Below are 18,872 nucleotides of genomic sequence, written 5' to 3'. Positions count from 1 at the left end.
ACTCCGTGGCTGCTTCCAGGGGCCTCCTGTTGTCACCAGCCCCGTTCTCATTCGAGCGTCTGTGAGGTGAGACGTAAAGTCCGCGAGCTTTGTGGACCGTCGCCTTTTTCTGCTTTGCTCTTGGTTCCACAATTTTACGGAAATGAGATTTTTAGCGTCTGAATTACAGTGAAGCTTATATAACATGGTTATAATTTATAAATGTAGAGAGTAAACTAAATACAAAGTCTATTACTGATCTATGTTAATGAAAGAAAGGGTTGCAGATATTATGAAATTTCATAGATACAACCTTTTCATTCACTCCTATCTGATACTCATTCGTCAGTAATGGGGAAGGGGGATTTGTGGTGATGATCAGTTAAACGTTGATCAGAGGCCGGAGCATAGGGGCAGAGGCGGCCGCAGGAGGCAGGGTCTTCTCTCCTCCGTGTGGCACCCCTTCCTTGCTGCGTGTCCTGAGTGGGGATCCACAGGTCTCACCTGTCACGTGACATCACGCACCTTTCCGGCTCTCTCTGCCTTCGCCCTTGCAGCTAAACTAGAAAATGTTTTCCGTATTCATTGTCTCCATCTCCTTCCCCCTCTGTCTGTAATCCACCCTAACCTGCCGTTCACACCCATCAAGCCAGCAAGAGAGCTTTCGCTGAGTTCCCGTGACCTCCTTTTCTCAGCTCTTAGCTTGACAGCTCAGCAGCACCTGACATTGTTATTTTGCATCCTCCTTCTTAAAAGTATAGTGTTAACGATTTCAGACTTACAAACATGTTATTAAGCATATGACAGCTCCACATACCACCCACTGTAAGAAAAAGAATCTTAACAATATCAACACCTGTTTCCTTCTAGGGCTTCCCAGGATCTCCGTCCTCCCTGCTTACATGCACCTGCGCCCTCCTGAGAGGCAGCTGCTGTCCTGAGTGTCCTGTCCTGGGGCCCGAGGGCTCAGTGTATCCGTCTTCCTCACCTGAGTTCCGTCAGTTGTCTCCAGCCACAGACAGGAAGGCGGTACTTGGTCTTTCTGGGTCTGTTGCTCATTACAATAAAGACACAGTGTGGAGAATGCAGGGGGTGTCAGGAGGAGGCCGTTAGAACCTAGTATATGGATTGGGGTTTCAGTTGGAGGACCTGCAGGTGGGTCTGAGGAAGGGGAGATTTGCTCCAGATTGGATGCTGTCAGAAAGCGGGGTTAATTCTCTGATTTGGCATCTCAATAGATCTCATCCATTGCGGCAGTGGCTCAAATGGGGAGCTAGGAAAGAAGGAGCGCTTAGTCACTTTGGCCAAGAAAGGGGCTGTTTGGTGTTTTGTGGGTGACACTTTCTTTGTTTTTGTCTGTGATTAGACAGAATTATGAAGCGGGCTTGTTTTGTTTGGGTTGGTTGGTTCTTATCCTGGTCTCAGAGTGCCCTTGTGGGAGGCTGGTGTTCTTCAGATGGTTTATGTCTAGTACGAGGGTACATGGCCTTGCTGGGAGGGTCAGGGCAGCTTCTGAATGTCCGGAGTTGCTTTCTTTTTTCTTTGTTCTCAGTTCTGAACAAGTGGAGAAACTCTATTCAGGTAGACGGAGACCACGAGATCAGCTTTGTTAGAAGGTTAGCTTGCAGGACATGGTTTGAGTATGTGGCAAAAGTGGGCTACCTGATATTGAACCTAGAACAGGCAGACTCCCACCCATTCGTGGATGGCGCGGGAGATGCGTAGGCCCAGCGGCCCAGGGTCTTTGTCTCTAGATCGAAACAGTGCCATGAACTCGGAGCTCCTGGGAAGTCCCTTCTCGGCTCCTTTGCAGCCGCTCTCCTTTTCCTGGCCATCTGGTGCTGGAGTTCCTACACTGGTGTGGGTACCAGCTTTGCTTGCTGCTCTGTGCTCTCCCCACGTTATCCCCTTTGGCCTCAGGGTTTCAGTACCGTCTCCACAGCGATGGCCTAGATGCTGTACCGTCTGTATGCTAGACTTCCTCTTATGCCCCATCTCCACCTGGACGTTTCCGAGGCATTTATCATGCCCAAGGCCAAAGCCAAATTTATAGTCTCCACCCTAAACTCGATTTTCTGTACAACCTGATCCCATAGCTCCAGCCCCCGTTCCAGCCACCCCAATGGGCCTGCACGGCCCATGTGCGCCATGTTGCTTCCTGCCCCCAAGCCCTGCCACGGGGTTATTTCTGCCAGGAATGCTCTTTCATCCTTTCTCACCCTGCTAAGTCCCTCCTTCAAGACCTAGCTCAGGTGTCACCACCTGCAGAAAGCCTTTTCTCTACCCTCAGTGCTGGCTTGGATGCCCCTGTCTGTGTCAATCCTTTCTTACTTTTGCTTCTCCAGCAGTGAGCTGGAGTTCATTTGCTTGCCTCCTGCAGGGCCTCTAGCTTGTGCATCTTTATGTCTTGAGATGTATCTGTACATCTATACTTTGTCTGTACTTAGATATCTGCACTTACACTTGTATCTAAATGCAGACATGTAGCTACGGGTCTGTATGATATAGGCAGCTGATACCGTGAACTAGACTTGTCACTTAATTCAGTATATTCAGTGCATGCTTGTTAAACGGCTTGTTGTCCAAAGACTCTGTTAGCATTTTGTCCAGTCCTGGAATGACCAGAGCTTTGTTGACTTTAGTATTGAAAAGAGTAAGCCAAATATTTTTTATCTGGGTGTCTTTTACTTTACTCAGGATATAATTCAGAAAAGTAGTATCTGGATTGAAGTTTGTAAAGTACACAGTTTTCCCTCATTAAATTACAGGATATTTTCAGGACTGCTTTATTTCCGTTTCTGATGGACTGCCATTGGGTTATGACTCCTGAGAGTTTAGGTAATATCTTTATCAGTTAAATAAGCATTTTTCATTTTATCTATAATTTTTATCTATAAATCTTAAATATATCTATAAGCTCAAAGTTAAGGGTCCTTAAATAATGGCTATCGTCCCCTCCTAGTTGAGGGAGTGCAAGCCTCTGGGTGGAACCGGGGCTCCAGCCTCCTTATCCTGTGTTCCTTAGACCCCATTGGATTTCAGGGGCGGGGGCAGGGTGTGGGATTGGACAGGCAGCAGCTTTACAGGACCTGACGGCAGTCCCTCCGCAGGCACAGGGAGGAACTGCCTCTGGCCTCACCTGGGTCTGACAAGGCGCTCAGGTTGTGGGCCTGCAGCTCTGGACATCCTGTGACTCAGCCACGTGCCCCAGCTGCCACTCCCAGTGGGCAGCTTCCCCCTGGGTCATTGACTCCAACTTTCTGAGCGCGACCTCTGGTAGTCTCGGCTCATCCTTTTTTTTTTTTTTTTTTTTTTTTGGCATTTAAATTTTCAAACTCTTTATTGAAGTTATATATGTAAGGGTATAGCTCATTAATTTTCACAAACTAAAAATACATAACTTGCACCCAGATCATGAAACAGAATATTACCATAGCACTTGTACCCCAGGCGTCCCCCGCTGCTCCCTTTTAGACAATAACAGATGTAGATATATAACTTATCTTTTTTTTTTTACAACTTTATTGGAGTATAATTGCTTCACAATGGTGTGTTAGTTTCTGCTTTATAACAAAGTGAATCAGTTATACATATACATCTGTTCCCATATCCCTTCCCTCTTGCGTCTCCCTCCCTCCCACCTTCCCTATCCCACCCCTCCACGCAGTCACCTCATCCTTTTGAGCCAGACCACATACCAAGCAGTCTCTCCGGCTGCCGGTCTCTGGGGGAGGGGAGGCCTCTCAGAACACACCTGGTGCCAGGTGAAGGATGGGCCAGGTGAGTGTAGGTCTGAGAGGGGGTGGCGACAGGAGGAGAGAGGAGCTGGGAGGGAGAGGTGGAGGCCAGTGATCTGAGAACAGACTTGGCCTTGAACTTCCTGTGTAAACAAGAATTTTTGTTTTCCTGATGATCACCTCCTAATCTGGTTTTCTCCAGCGCTGTTCCTTTGAAATTTCTGCAAGTTCTTAGTGCCGGTCATAGTGAAGATGAAAGCAGTAATGATCCCACCTGTCATGAGGGTTTTAGTTTGTACTCTGCATTTTCACATTTGTTTAAAGAAAATTGACATTACTTTTTCATCAGCTTTGCAGCTGGGATTGTGTGCCCTGGAGGGAGACCTTGACCTGGCAAATAAATGGGATAAAGAACATGAACTTGCTGAGGGGGCTTGCTTGCTTTTCTGAATTGCTACAGATAAAGACTTAATGAAACGGTGAATTATATGCAGTGCTGAGGCCTGAAGGTGTGGTCAGTGTGTGCTTTGCCCTGTTTGTAGATTCCCTGGAGGCTTCTCAGAGCCAGCGTGCTGGTGAGCAGACCCGCGGTGGGGATGGGATGGCCTCCTTTTGTTCTTTTCAGCATCTTTCGTCTGACTCTGAGGCTGAGGTTGTGCCATGTTTGACAGAGGTAGTACCTTCATTTCGTTATGTTTTTGCTTATGTCAGCCCTGTCCGGGAGCCAGAAACTTGGAAATAAACATCTGCCAAACGTAGGCAAGCGACAGGGTCAGCCTCTGTAGCTAAGGAAGCTCCTTAAAAATCTCATCTCAGTAGAGGCTTTTAATAGAGATAAAGCAACGTTCATTTAAAGTGGAGCCCTCCTCAGACCCACTTCTCCACCGGATAATGGCCTTTGTGTCAATCTTGAGACCCATTAGCTTGGTTTCAAGAAAAAAATTTCAAGTCTTCTTTCTATGTAGAAGGAGCTGGTGTTAAAAAAATAAATAAATAAGGGCTGTGACAAGGCCATGGAGTTTTCACCTGGCTTGGGACACATGAAAGAGATTTGAACACAGAGAGACACACTCAGAGAGACACAGTCTGGGATGGGGGAGGGATAAATTAGGAGTTTGGCGTGAACATATACACACTGCTGTATATAAAATGGATAAACAACAAGGACCTACTGTATAGCACAGGAAGCTCTACTCAGTATTCTGTAAAAACCTATAATGGAAAAGAATCTGAAAAAAATCTAGGAAAAACTAGAGTCTGTGAATAAAATGCTGAATTTTTATAGGTTTTTTTCCCCCCTTTTAAAAATTAAGACGGTAGGCATCCTAAGTAGTGGAATTGGAGCAGGAGTAGAAAACCGTAACTAGGTCTGCATGTTTTATAACCGGGGTCATGGAGGGATTCTCGGAGGGTCCGCAGCTCTGCCGCCTGGAAGGTTCCTCTGATCCAGCCAGAACAGTCTCTCCTCTGAGCCACAGCGACATCTTGTTTGTATTAATGATGATTGATCACATCCCCCTGGCAGCCAGGTACTTTTCACCTGTCCCTCTCTCCGCCTTCCCGGCACCTTGTGAGGACGGAGGCCTTGACCAACCCCTCCTCTGTCACTGTCATAGTCCAAACGGTCTCCTTCAATACGTATTCAGTGACTGGGTGGATAAAACTCATGTTAATTATAACATCGTTGCTGAATTTCAGGAGTTATTTTCTATGCTCCTGTTACTATGGAGAAAATGCTTGTCACGAGGGTTCCACGTGCCACCCTCCGGTGGGAACTGGTGGGCATGCGGAGAGTGGGGTGGTCTCAAAGCCCCCGCTCATCTTCCACCTGTCCCTGCTGCCCGCAGGTCGCTGCAGCTGGGGTGAGACTCTGTGTGTGTTTGGCTCCTCTGAGATGGGGTCGTGCGGTTGTGGTCATTTTAGCAAGTGCTGCAGACTCAGTGGGTAACCAACAGGATAGTATTCCAGTTTATCTTTCAGGAAGAGGCATTTTATGCCCACCCTGAGCAGCTTGGAACTGACAACTGTTCTGTATCAGGATGCTGATGTGCAGTCAGAAGAGGGCATCTTGAAGCCTCATTTAGAGAAGCAGGTTTTATTGTTGTTTAAAAAAATTTGGGGGGGCTTCCCTGGTGGCACAGTGGTTGAGAGTCCGCCTGCCGATGCCGGGGATGCAGGTTCGTGCCCCGGTCCGGGAAGATCCCACGTGCCGTGGAGCGGCTGGGCCCGTGAGCCGTGGCCGCTGAGCCTGCGCGTCCGGAGCCTGTGCTCCGCAACGGGAGAGGCCGCAACAGTGAGAGGCCCGTGTACCGCAAAAAAAAAAAAAAAAATGTTTTTTGAACCCCAGGAATATCTCTAGCACTGGCAACTAAAATTAGAACACTGCCGTATCGAGTCATGTCATTTTGAGCTACTGGAAAATTGCATTTCAGAAATATCTTAGGAGGATCTGAGATTTCTCCCAAATGGTACCTGCTGACCTTTCACCAAGGACCTGGTGGGTCCGACCTTGGCTGAGTTGTGCCCATGGTCCAAGTGGGCAGTCCGCTGGTCGGACAGTCTGCTTGCTGCTTACAGCCGGGAGGTGTTTTGTCCCGAGACCTGCGTGATGTCTAGGAAACGTGATGACCCCCCTCCCCGCCCCGTGCCCGTCCCCATGCCTGGGCACCGAGCTGAGCGTTCACATGCAGTGGCCTTTAAAAAAACCCCAGCAGCCTGCCTGGGGTCCCCGCCTCTCTGTTTAAATGCAGTGTGGGGAGAGCTTTTAAGATACACTACGGTTTTCATCTTTTTTCTTTTTAAAAATAAACTGGGCTTTGGGGGATGGGAAGGATGTGAGAAAGCTCCTTTGATGTAACATTTCTGGAGTGCGGGGCAGAGGCAGGGACCGGCGTCCAGAGCCGTGGGCTCTGGTTCTGACGGTGCTTCACCCGAGCCTTCTCACTGTCTAAACACCAGCTGTTTCTCCGAGGCTAAGCTTCCTGGTGAGTGAAACAATGCCAGTGCCGGCTCGGCTCTGTGATCAGTTTCCGCCCGCGTTCGGTTGACTGCTGGCTCTGCAGGTGTGATGCTCGGGGGTCAACGGGGCGACCCCCCCGCCCCCGTCATTTCAGCAGCAGCACCCGCGGGGCGTGTGCAGCACCAGCCCGTCTTTGCCCCGGATCTTCCCCTGTGCCTGTTCTCTCCCTGCAGTGGCTCCGTCCTCCACCCTCGTGCTCCCTGGACACTCTCTATCCCGTGTCAGGCCGGTCTGCAGGCCCTGCAGATGTACCCGACACGGCTCTCTAGAGCCACAGTCCACGTTTACGGCTGCTATCCCCACATCCCTTATTCGGACACCGCAGAGGTGCGTGGCACGTGCCCATCTCCCTGAGGCCGGTCTCCCCTCTCCAGTCCCTCTCAGCACCGCCCGTTTGCTGAAATTCAGTTCACATCATGTGGTTCTCCTATTTAAAAAGGTAGCCGGCTGGCTAACGCATGCCTATAGGCTACCGTACAAAGTCTCCGTCGTGACAGGAGGCCTGTCTTAGGCCAGACCACTGTTCTGACACCACAGACCAGGTGGCTTAAACAGCACACGTTTATTTCTCACAGTTCTGGAAGCTGGAGGTCTGAGGTCAACCAGCCTGGCTGGTTGGTTCCTTCTTTTCAGGCCCTTCATGCTCCAGCACTGCTCCCTGGCCAGGCTTTGTGCACCTCTCTACGATGCCCATGCCTCTGTTAAAGCACGTAGAAAATTGTAGAGAAGCGTAGGGCCCAGTGATGGAGAGACGGACAGCAGAGCCACGCTGCCTGAGCTGGACACCCAGTTCTGCTGTTTTGTTGCTGGGTGACTTGAGCCAGTGCCTAACCTCTGCCTCCATGACCTTTCCTACGAAATGGGTATGATGTTAATAGAACCTGCCCCATCAGAGGCCTCAGAAAAGCAGGAAGAAGATGCAGAGAGGGTGGGGTCCTAGAGAGGAAGGTGAATATTTCCAGAAAGGGCAGGGAATATTTTAAGAGTGATGCAGAGGAATATTAGCATAATATTAAGTAGTATTAAACTGAAAAACAAACGGATGAAGTAAGCACTCTGTGCTGTCTACCTTGTGTAGAAATAGGACAATTTTTATTGCAGGTAAATTTCTTTCTGGGAGTAATATCTTTTTCTTTTTTTTTAAATAAATTTATTTATTTATTTTATGTTTGGCTGCGTTGGGTCTTCCTTGCTGCGCGTGGGCTTTTCTCTAGTTGCGGCGAGTGGGGGCTACTCTTTGCTGCGGTTGGCTGGCTTCTCATCACACTGGCTTCTTTTGTTGTGGCGCATGGGCTCTAGGCGCACGGGCTCAGTAGTTGAGGCGCACGGGCCCAGTTGCACCGCGGCATGTGGGATCTTCCTGGACCAGGGCTGAAACCCGTGTCCCTTTTATTGGCAGGCAGCTTCCTAACCACTGTGCCACCAGGGAAGTCCCTGGAAATAACATCTTGAAATGCTTTAGCTAATCCCTTAGTGATCAGTGAGTAAAGTGGGCAGTAGGAGAGTCTTGGCACTGGTATGGGGTACAAGCCGAGGAAAGGCTGGGCCGCCAGAGGAGGGGCCCGTGGCGTGGCGGGCCGCAGCTGGACCACAAAATACGGTCTGCGATCAGCTCTAGGTTTTATTTTTGCGAAAATAATACGACATCTTGCATTTATATAATATTGGACTGATATTTTTCTGCATTATTGGTTCTACTTCTCTGCTCAGATATACGGCTCTGCTGATCTAGCCCCATGGGGTTTCTACAGTAATTCTGTACCATCCGCACTTTCTCCAGTCCTGTTCTGTAATAGCCACTTTCTAGAAGCCAGACCCTTGTTTTGTGTGCTGATGCCGCCTCGTCGGTGGGGAAGAAAGAGGAGAACCAGGCAGAATCAGTCTGGTTATTTTGTCTTGACTCAAAGTGGCGGTTTCCTCCTTAACCCTCTCGCTTCAAACATGCCAGCAAGGGCTTCCCTGGTGGCGCAGTGGTTGAGAGTCTGTCTGCCAATGCAGGGGACATGGGTTCGTGCCCCGGTCCGGGAGGATCCCGCATGCCACGGAGCGGCTGGGCCCATGAGCCATGGCCGCTGAGCCTGCGCGTCTGGAGCCTGTGCTCCGCAACGGGAGAGGCCACCGCAGTGAGAGGCCCGCGTACCGCAAAAAAAAAAAAAACATGCCAGCAAAACACGTCAATGGGCTCGAGAGCGTTGGTCCCAGCACGTTCGATTTAGGATGTGTCCAGGGGCTGTCCTTTCCTGGCCGTGCTGCAGGGTGAGGAGATGCTGTGCTCACCCGCTTCTTTCACGAGACCTGGGGTGACCACACTCATACATCAAGTTGGCTGATGCCCGGGGTTGGAGTGACACCCCTGGGAGGGACAGCACACACCAGCCACAGGGTGACCACAAGGGCCAGAGGAAAGCCGTGGGTCGTCACTGTTTGCAGTGAAGCCGAGTCTCACCCAGGGAGCCCAGGATGGGGAGTGGGGAGAGCTTCATGCATCTCCCCAGCTCTCACCTCCAGGTCCAGGGGCCGCCATCTTGCACTTTCAGAGGCTGGTGTCTGGTTCCGCTTCTCTTTAGGGCCCGTGTTTTATCCTCTTTGTGGGGCTTTCCCTGCTGCGTTGCTCCCTGTGGCCCTGCTTGTGGGCGTTGCCTCCCCTTTGCTGGTGAGGTTTAGTTCTGTGCGTGTGGCAGCTCTGTCTGCACTCTGGAGCATCAGGCTGATGGGTGTCGATGACTTTGGGGGTGTTTGGGGATATGGAAGCCGCTGGCTGTGTGGGTAAGTCTCGGACCTCCCCGCGTCCCAGATCCTAGTCTCAGGACTGGGATCAGCCGCTCACATGAGGTTCAGGTGAGACAGCAAGTGATGCTCGAGGTCCAGTGATTCTCGGAAGGTCCTCAGTGGAGCCGCTGGGGTTGCCTGAAGAGCCGCCAGGTCCCTGCCTTGGACTTTCACCTGCTCTGGGAGCTCTGTGTCTAGAAGTTTCTAGAAGGCATTGGCTGAGACATGGTGGGGGCATTTGGTGAACCTTATTTCTCATCTTCCTCCTTCCTTCTCTGATCTGCTAGCAAGGCACATGGATCATCTTACCAGGAAGCAGAGAGCCCCGCTTTCCCTCTCTGCTGCCCTCGCTGTAACTGAAGTTGAGGCCACCTCAGCCTTCACGGCACAGGGAGGGTGATTCACAGCTCCGACCCACCCTCGGAGCCGGCCTTTGCTGCCCAGCAGCTCCACCCAGCATCTGCTTGGGGCCCTGTGCTTGCTGCTCAGCTGGAGGGGCGTAGGAGCACCACTCACTTTTAATTACCCTCTCCTGTGAATCAGTGGCACGCCTTTCCCTGGAAGCTGGGGCCTGGTCTCCCCAGCGGCACACTTCCCTGAGTCTCCAGCGGTGTCAGCGGTCGGGGTGACTTCTGCCTGCATGGGAGCACGGTAGGGGACTCGCGGTGCGTGGCACTGCACGGGCAGCTCCTTTTGCCAGGCTCTGGAGGACGGAAGGGAGAAGCCGGTGTCGGGCAGGAGAGAACTCATGGTGAGGCCAGCCAGCAGCTTGGTTAGCCGACTGAGAGATGTCCTGTCTCTCTCCTTTCAAAGAAGAAATTCCACTTGCCAGGAGGCTTTTTAGTGGGCGATACGTGGGTGTCAGCTTCTGGCATCTGCTCAGAAGCCCTTGGATGTCGCAGGGGGCATTCTGTCCCGAGCCCACCGAGGGGCCAGAGCAAGGCTCACACCAGGCACAGCCGGGATCGGCATTGTTTCCAGGGGTGGTGTGAGTTTGCAGAGCTGGTTAGGGATGTGGACATGCAAACCACAGCTAAGTGGGGAGGCAAAACATTATATAGAGAAGAAAAGATTGCTTTATGCTACATCTGAGGGGCCAGGCAAGATCCACTAGGCATTCAGAAGCAAGAAAACTTGGACAGGTTGGGTGCAAGATGAGGAACGGGTCTCAGCAAGCAGTTCGGGATCAGTGAGGGTGGTGAACGGTACAGCCTAGTGGGTGAGAGCAAGGTTTAGCATCAGATTGAGCTGGATTTGAAACCAGGCTTGGCCGCTTGCCAGCTGTGCACATTGGGCTAGTTACTGCTCTAAGCCTCTAAGCCTCAGTTTCCTTATCTTTAATGGGATAATAAAACATAGCTCATAGGATTGTTTGGAGGATTAAATGAGATGATGTTTATAAAGTGCTTAGTCTGGTGTCTGGCCCAGAGCAGGCACTCTCTAAGCGATGTAATCGTGAGCATCGGGAGGTGCTGGGAGCCTGGTTTCCGGGGCTCTCGCTTTGCGGGCAGGGTGACCCCACCAGCCTCAGAGAGCCCGCAGGACGAGGGAGACCGAGACCGGGCAGATCTCTCAGCGGGGTTTTGGCAGCTGACTCAGGCCTGCATGTCTGCTTGGGGCATCTTCCTGCCGGGAAAAGGTTCTTGATTCAGCTTATCCTAAGTAGCACGAGTCCTGCCCTCTCGCACCGGTGCCCTTCTCTCTCGTCACTCCCCAGGCCCCATGTCCACCACCTGTGCCGGTTGACCTCCTTAGAAGCTTCCTGAAACAAGGTTGGAGGTGGCAAGGGGCGGGGAATAGAAAAATCTACGTGTATTCAGGAAGACCCTCTCTTTCAATTCTTCTCTACAGAGGTTCACCAGTGAATTAGAAACCCAAATCAAAAGAGACTAGCCGAAAGGGCTTGGGCTTGTTTCCTGGCTTTTTGGCTTTCAGAGCTGTGATTAATCTCCGTGTGTTCATTTTCTGATTAGCAGACCCCAGTTTCTTTTTCCACATTTCCCTTTTTCTGCTTCCAAGTAGGGAAAAAGGAATCAATGATTCTTGCAGAGCAGTGTAGAGATGGGGGGATGGAGGGACACCTCCCAACGAGGGGATTTCAGTCCCTCTGGGCCATGGGGAACCAGCTCCCAGATCTGGTTCCAGGGAGGACCTGAGAATGGACCCTCTAGGGTGTCTTGAAGGCCACGTCCAGGTCCTCGGGTTGTAAGGGAGGGAAGCATGTACCTGGCAGGGCCCAGGCAGTGTCTGGGCAGCAGGTGTTGGGGACCCTGGGATGGAGCTGGAGGTCCAGAGGCAGGACGGTCACCCTGAGGAGTGGGAACCTGCGATGGGGCCCTGGGGTGGGCGGGGCTGCAGCTCCGTCCCGGGGACACTGGGATGAAACTCGGGGCCGAGGGCAGTTACTTGGGAGCTGGAAGCGGGTTCCTGGGGAGCCTGGGACGGTTCCTCAGGGTGAGAAGACATTAAAAACAGTCTTTTCGTTATTTTAGGGGTATTGTTTTGCGAATACATACTACAATAGTGCTCTGACTTATCAGTAAGCACGTTAACATGTGGTACTCGTCCACTAGTTATTTCCTGCCTGGAACATGCTATTTATGTTGGTCAGTTTGGAGACCCCTGATCCGAGGGCCAAGGGCGAAGGCGGAGCGCAACCCTCAGAGCCCGGTTCTGTGTCCGGGCAGAGCCTCGGGCCGGGCAGCCTGGTGTCAGGGTGGATGCGGTCCGCGAGGACGCTTCTCGGCCACGTTGATGCTGTGATGGCGTGTGGAGGCCTGTGCAGCCCCCCCGCTGGCCCATACCTGGTCCTGTGTGGACAGTGACACAGGGCTTCCCTCCGCTCCCCAGCTGCCGTCAGAAGCCCCCCGAGGATAAAGCACGTGGCCCGTGATGGATGCTGACTGAAGCCCCAGTGTAGCAGAGACACCTGCGTTCCGGAAAGGTCTGCCACGCCTGAGGAGCCCTGCTCCGAAGCCCCCGGGGGTGTGGTTTGGGGAGATTATGCTCATCTCAGGCTGCTTTAACTTCTCTGCAGCGTCTCGCCCTGAAGTAGAGGTACGCACAAGAGCCAGGTTGCTGTGGACCCTGCAACGCCGCTGCAGGAGTGGTGTGTAGACGCTCGTCTCTCTTAAGAGACCAGATGGAGAACAGTTAGGAGGAATCTGAACAGGAGGCGGCGAGCAGGGGCTTGGGGCTGGGGGGGTCTTCGGCTCCTGCAGTGGCTTTGGTCCGTGTTCTGCTGGATTCTGCAGAATCCCCCCACTCCGGCCGTGTGGCCCCAGGCTGATGGGGGGAGGTAGACACCATGGTGGGAAGGCAGGGACGCGGAGGGAGTCCTGGGGGCCAAACGGAGGCGGAGGGGATTCTAAATGCAGCGCTGAGGCCGGGTGAAGTGTACAGAGTTACTTTATATATGTTTCCGAGAACATCTCTGAATAAGAATCTTTGCAGGTTGCCTTCTCCACACACATTCAGGATGGTGTGTTTACCCGGGAGATAGGTCCTCGATTTATGTTCTGTTAGTACAGCTAATCCTGGCGCTGAAGGTTAGCTGTGCCCCTGCCGTCAAAGAGCCGATTGTCTGTGCCCAGGAGGAGCCGATGCACACAGCGGCCTTGGGGCCCTGGCCCGCCACTTCCTGGCTCAGGACACACTGCTGGGTTTCTTCCCCGCCATCCCTTTTGGCTGTGTGTGCGCACAGGGTGGAGCTGGCCCGTGGAATTTATTGCCACTCCCTGAATGGCCTCCTTTATCGCTCACAAGGCCTGTCATTGTGGTGTGTAGTGTCGCCCGACCTGGTCTCGCCACAAAGCCACAGTCCTTTCCGCCTGCTGCTGCTCCGACAGCATCTCACAGCCGGGCATGTCCTGCGGGCCTCGTGATTTATGAGCCTCTCGTGGACGTTCTGTCACAGTACACAGCCCTCGTGACCAAAACGTCCCCTGGGGTCTACAGAGTAAAATGAGTACACCCGTCCTAATGGTGCCTCTGTCCTAGCTGTGGAAGTTCTAATTTCCACTGTCCCCATTTTGGTTGAGTGTCAGACTCTGGACCAAACTTAGACCTGTCTTAGTCTCATTCTCGAAGAGTTTCCACTCTTAAGATGAAAAGATAAACAGTACCTTTGACCACTTGCCTATCTTATTTTAACGAACGTTGTTGATTCCTAACATTTATTTTAAGCTTTTCTCATTTGGAAATTTATTTATTTATACTTTTCTTCTCAATCCCCGCATACACACACACACACACACACACACACCCATACGTTTGGTAGGTGGGAGCATGGCATTAACGCTTTGCTGGGGGCTCATGTTATAGTTATTTGCAAAGGGCTTAATGCCTCTACAATCTCATGAACTTGCTGATGGAATTTGTGCTCGGTTCACTTTTCATCTCCTGTAACAACTTATCAGTGTATAATAACAATAGATGCTCAGTAACAGCAAGGATGAATAATGACAGTATCCTGGGTGGCATGGACTGTGACTCTGTCCTATGGTTGGGCCATCGCTGTGTTATTTGGAGATGTGGGGCTGCCCAGGATGCTTGCTGGTCTGGCCAGGATGTCAGGGCTGCCGGACAGCTTTTGCACTTGGAGTCTGAGAAACCCACCCATTGCTGGACCCCTTGGCCTAGGGCCCCCTGCTTCTTTCAGACTCTCTGCCTTAAATGTTCAGAAAGAAATTCCTTACGCAGCCCCCTACCTGTATACCCCAGGGCAGAGCTCTTAGGGTTATTCAGTCTGCCCTTAGATCCCTTGTCCAGCCTGAGAGTTTGGAGAGTAGCGCTGCGTTAGGTTGGCTCACCCCGGGGCATCTGGAGAGCATTGCTCTGCAGCGTATTCTCCCTTCACAGAGGACCATGGAGGAGCCTCCGCCCGCCGTTTTGTTGCCCAGAGAGGTTGTAAGAATAGCAGCAAAACCGCTGGGCTTGGATGTCTTTTCAGTCTAATCAATAAGTTCAGTGTTTTGGACAAGGTGCATCACAGAACATCCTCGAGGATTTAGCAAGAGGCAGGAAAGCACTGGGGGAAGCGCTTGAGAAGGATGGACGTTTAAAGTGTAGGTGGCAAGACACCTGACGAGCACGAGGGATTTTCTGTGGTTAAAAAGTAGGAGCACAGGGGCTTCCCTGGTGGCGCAGTGGTTGAGAGTCTGCCTGCCGATGCAGGGGACACGGGTTCGTGCCCCGGTCAGGGAGGATCCCACATGCTGCGGAGCGGCTGGGTCCGTGAGCCATGGCCGCTGAGCCTGCGTGTCTGGAGCCTGTGCTCCACAACGGGAGAGGCCACGGCAGTGAGAGACCCGCGTACCACAAAAAAAAAAAAAAAAAAAAAAAGGAGCACACACCTCCCTTCACCCACACTTCCTAACGTTGGTCACTGACAGGGCTTTATCTCGCGCTCCAGCCACCCCAAAGATGGAGCTCCTCTGAAATCTGGGTTCCTTTTCTAAGTTTTTAAAATAGGAGCACAATGCTGCTGGGATGGTACAGCTGTATTTTCACTGTCGTCTCTAACTTGTAATAGTGCTTGGTAATTACATGGTGTTCTCCATCTGCAGCTGTAAACACATTATAAAAGTTAACTCTTTAATTCTCCCAGCATCTCTGCAGAGAGCGGGAGAGGTTGTACCTTGCGGTTTGGCTGTACGTTTGGTCAGGGTTACATCTCATTGAGGCTGTTCTTTCCTGTATGTGGTAGAGCTGGGAAGGTCAGATCTTTGCTGCAGATGAAAAACCCGATGTCTCCACAGAAGCAAGCGAGCGAAGGATGAGCCTCCTGACTCTACCAGACAAATGTGTGGCCAGGTGTTACTATTATGATTACAGGTTAGATTGCTAGAAACATCCAAAAAACACTGTGTGTTAAAAGATGCAGAATTTTGTTTCTGACATACATTATCTGCTCTTGACATTTAAAAGGAGAAATCCATCACTGCTCCTTTGGCAGTAACTTTTACGGCTTTTATTGCTTTTAAAAAGTCATTTCTTCCTAGGTCTGTTTTTTTTTTTTTCTCCTTTTACATCCAGAAGAGTGGAATACCAAATAACTTTGAAATTTATACTCGTGAATTTCAAAAACAAGACTAGACTTTCAAGAGACTTATGGAACAGAACTAATAATTGTTGTACAGTTTTAAATTTCTTTGGCCATTGCTTTAATACATTGCTTTGGTTAACCAATGTGATTTCAATTTATTATGCAAACATAACCATTATTCCGTTAAAAATATGTTAGAAAGATTGCATACTTTGTTTCCACAGTACAACAAATAGTGTTGAACCTTCCATTTTTGTTATTTGATTTGCTTATTTTGTCTTTAATGACAGTCCATTTAAAGTAAAAGTCTTTAAAGTAGCCGCATAACGTGATAACATGTCTTCACTGGTAATTTAATACTTGGATATAATGAGTTCATCGGAGAGATTTCCTTAAAAACAGCAAGGTGCCTGAATACCAAAGCTGAGATGTTTTAAATCACAGAATTATAGTAATTATACAAAGCCTGAGATTTTCATCAGACAGAAAAGGCTTCCATGGCTAAACGTACACTTTAAACTCAGCACTGATAACCGTGTATTGTGCTAAATTATAGGAGAGAGAAAATCCTCAGGCCAAGGGAAATATTGGAGAGAATGTTATGTGTTGAATTTTAAAGGAAAATTGGGAAATAAACTATTTTGATAGCATAGTGATATATGTAAGAGGCACATCACCAGGGAAATAAGAGAGGAACTCGAGAGTGTGGCCACAGGACATGGCAGGTGACTACTCAGGCCGTCAGTGAGCCTTACTGTTTACGGTATTTTCAGCGTAGGGAGGATGCCAGAAGTATCATCTCTCCCTACTCCCAGGGGTCCTGAAGTTGCTCATTGACTGGAGTCCTTCCAGTCAGTAAAGGGAACAGCCCACCAGTACATGAGGTGAGAATCTGGATTTCTAGGTCGGGTGAAGACTGTAAAAGGTAATTTAGGGAATTCCCTGGTGGTCCAGCGGTTAGGACTCTGTGATCTCACTTCCGAGGCCTGGGTTCAATCCCTGGTCGGGGAACTAAGATCCCACAAGCTGCAAGGTGCAGCCAAAAAAACCCCCCAAACAAACAAAAAACCCTAAAAAAAAAAAGGTAATTTAGTTTTCATGGGGATTTTTTTGGGGGGGGATTTTTTAAATGTTGAATTTTTATAAAATGGCCAGGACACAGTACCCTCAGGGAGGTTGTTTCAGAGAAGTGACATAAAAAGATGCATCTAGGAAAATTTTATTAAAATCTCCCTACAACAAGAAATCTTATTTGATCCATTTATCATTCCTTTTTTCGGCTCAGATGGGCAGGGGAGCTGAGGACAGGGGATTAAGGAAGGGAGGGCACTGAGGAAGGAGTGCCGGGTGGAGGAGGGAGGGGCTTCCCGGGGGAAGGGGGCAGCGGGTGAGAGCCAGGTGGCTCCTCATTTGTTTGGGGCGGGGGTGGGTGGAGTTGGCTGAAAGGCCCTGTGGTCTGGCTGGGTGTTCCTGATGAGCCGCCAGGACACGGAATTGCTCCCAGAGGTTGAGCAGAGGCATCCTGGGTTTGAGTCCTGACAAAGCAGTATTTCTGGTCTACTTCTCCCAGCTCCATCCCCCCTGTCCTGGAAGAACTGTCCCGATGCATTCTGAATGTTATCATCCGCACTTAGCATTTGCATATTTGGGCCTCCAGGTGCTTCCTCACCTCCTCATCAGAAAGTACGAGGACCACCCTGCGCCAGCTTGCAGGCCTACTACCCTGGTTGGGTGCCCTCAGGAGCCCGGGATGCTCACTGTTTGCATCCACCGGTGCTGGGAAGGCCCTGTTCTGCAATTTCATTGTCACTCAAGTTTTGCTTTTTCCTTTTAACCATGAAAATAATATGTGCCATTGTGGACAATTTGCAAGATAGAGAAAATTACAGAGAAGCAGAAAAATCACCATTAATTCTTCCACCCAGAGAGAATTCGCATTTTGCCGTGTTTTCTTCCCATCTTTTCTCTGCATCCTTTGTTCTTGTGTACGCTACTTTGCAGATGCATATTCGCATTCTGATTTAGAAACACTGAACAATATTTAATCACCTGTTGTAAGCATTTTCCATAAACTCCATCGAATATTGATTATTGATCGCCATGGTGAACACAAGGGGGTTATTGTCCTGAGTAAGTGTTATTGTCATTGGTCTCCCCAGGTTCCCTCTGGAAGGCTATGATGGGAATGAGCGTGACAACTTGGACGGTTCCCCTGACTCGTTGCCTCTGCCTGGAAGTGCATCCTTTAGAAGTCAGGAACCTGCTGCCCTTGGTGGTGGACTCCCAGGAACAAGACGCGCTGTAGACCGAAATGGATGAGAGCAGCTCGGGGACCCCCGGACGTGTGCTCCCTGTGGTCTAGTCCAGGGACGCCCCTCGCGGGCCGGGTGGTCTGGGATGAACGCCGCGGCTGCTGGACGCGTGGCTGATCCCTGAGCGAGGATGGTGCGCCGGGGGCTGCTCGCCTGGGTCTCCCGGGTGGTGGTCTTGCTCGTGCTCCTCTGCTGTGTCGTCTCCGTCCTCTACATGCTGGCCTGCACGCCCAGGGGCGACGACGAGCAGCTGGGGCTGCCCAGGGCCAACGGCCCCACGGGGAAGGACGGGTACCAGGCGGCGATGCAGGAGTGGGAAGAACATCACCGCGACTACATCAGCAGCCTCCAGAGGCAGATCGCACAGCTCCAGGAGGAGCTGCGGGAGAGGAGCGAGCAGCTCAGGACCGCGCAGCATCTGGCGGGGGACCCCGCGGGCCCCTCCGGGAGGGCCCAGGCCGACCTGCTGGCCTTCCTGCGCTCCCAGGTGGACAGGGCGGAGGTGCACACCGGCGTCAAGCAGGCCACCGAGTATGCCGCCGTGCCCTTTGACAGCTTCACCCTGCACAAAGTGTACCAGCTGGAGACGGGCCTGACCCGCCACCCCGAGGAGAAGCCCGTGCGCAAGGACAAGCGGGATGAGCTGGTGGAGGTCATCCAGCTGGCCGTGGAGGCCCTGAACAGCCCGGCCGAAGGCGGCCCCGACCAGCGTCCTTACACGGCCTCAGACTTCATCGAAGGTTGGCCCGCTTGCAAAGGGGGTGGAAGGTGGTCGGAGGGGCACCTGGGTCTGGGCCCAGGCGGAGCCCGGCTGCAGCGGCTGGCGGTGGCTTTGGGGATGGCGCGTAGGCAGCTCTGTATGAGCGACTGGAGGCAAGGCTTGGCTTTTTGTATTTTTCAGAAATATCTGCTTCCACTCACTTCCTCATGGAAGCCACAGTCACTGAGTGGACAGGTTCGTTGTTTCTTGGCAGAAAAAGGTGGAACTTCTTGCTCTCAATAAAAAAGAA

General features: G+C 51.3%; 1 protein-coding gene across 9 annotated transcripts in view; it reads left to right on the top strand.

Annotated features, from left to right (window-relative positions):
- CSGALNACT1 (chondroitin sulfate N-acetylgalactosaminyltransferase 1) overlaps nt 1-18,872 on the top strand; it is a 323,407-nt gene that overhangs the window by 220,443 nt on the left and 84,092 nt on the right. For 8 of the 9 annotated variants that reach the window (XM_082608431.1, XM_082608432.1, XM_082608437.1 and 5 more), the window contains one exon: nt 17,710-18,602. In XM_082608431.1, coding sequence (XP_082464557.1) covers nt 17,993-18,602 — 610 coding nt within the window. In that variant the 5' untranslated portion in view covers nt 17,710-17,992. Of the gene's footprint in view, nt 1-12,374; nt 12,449-17,709; nt 18,603-18,872 lie in introns of those variants that run through there. The other variant, XM_082608439.1, reaches the window with a different exon arrangement.

This window comes from Mesoplodon mirus (assembly GCF_964341445.2).
Source record: "Mesoplodon mirus genome assembly, chromosome: 20".
Classification (NCBI taxonomy): domain Eukaryota; kingdom Metazoa; phylum Chordata; class Mammalia; order Artiodactyla; family Ziphiidae; genus Mesoplodon; species Mesoplodon mirus.
This window is presented reverse-complemented; position numbering and strand designations above follow the sequence as displayed.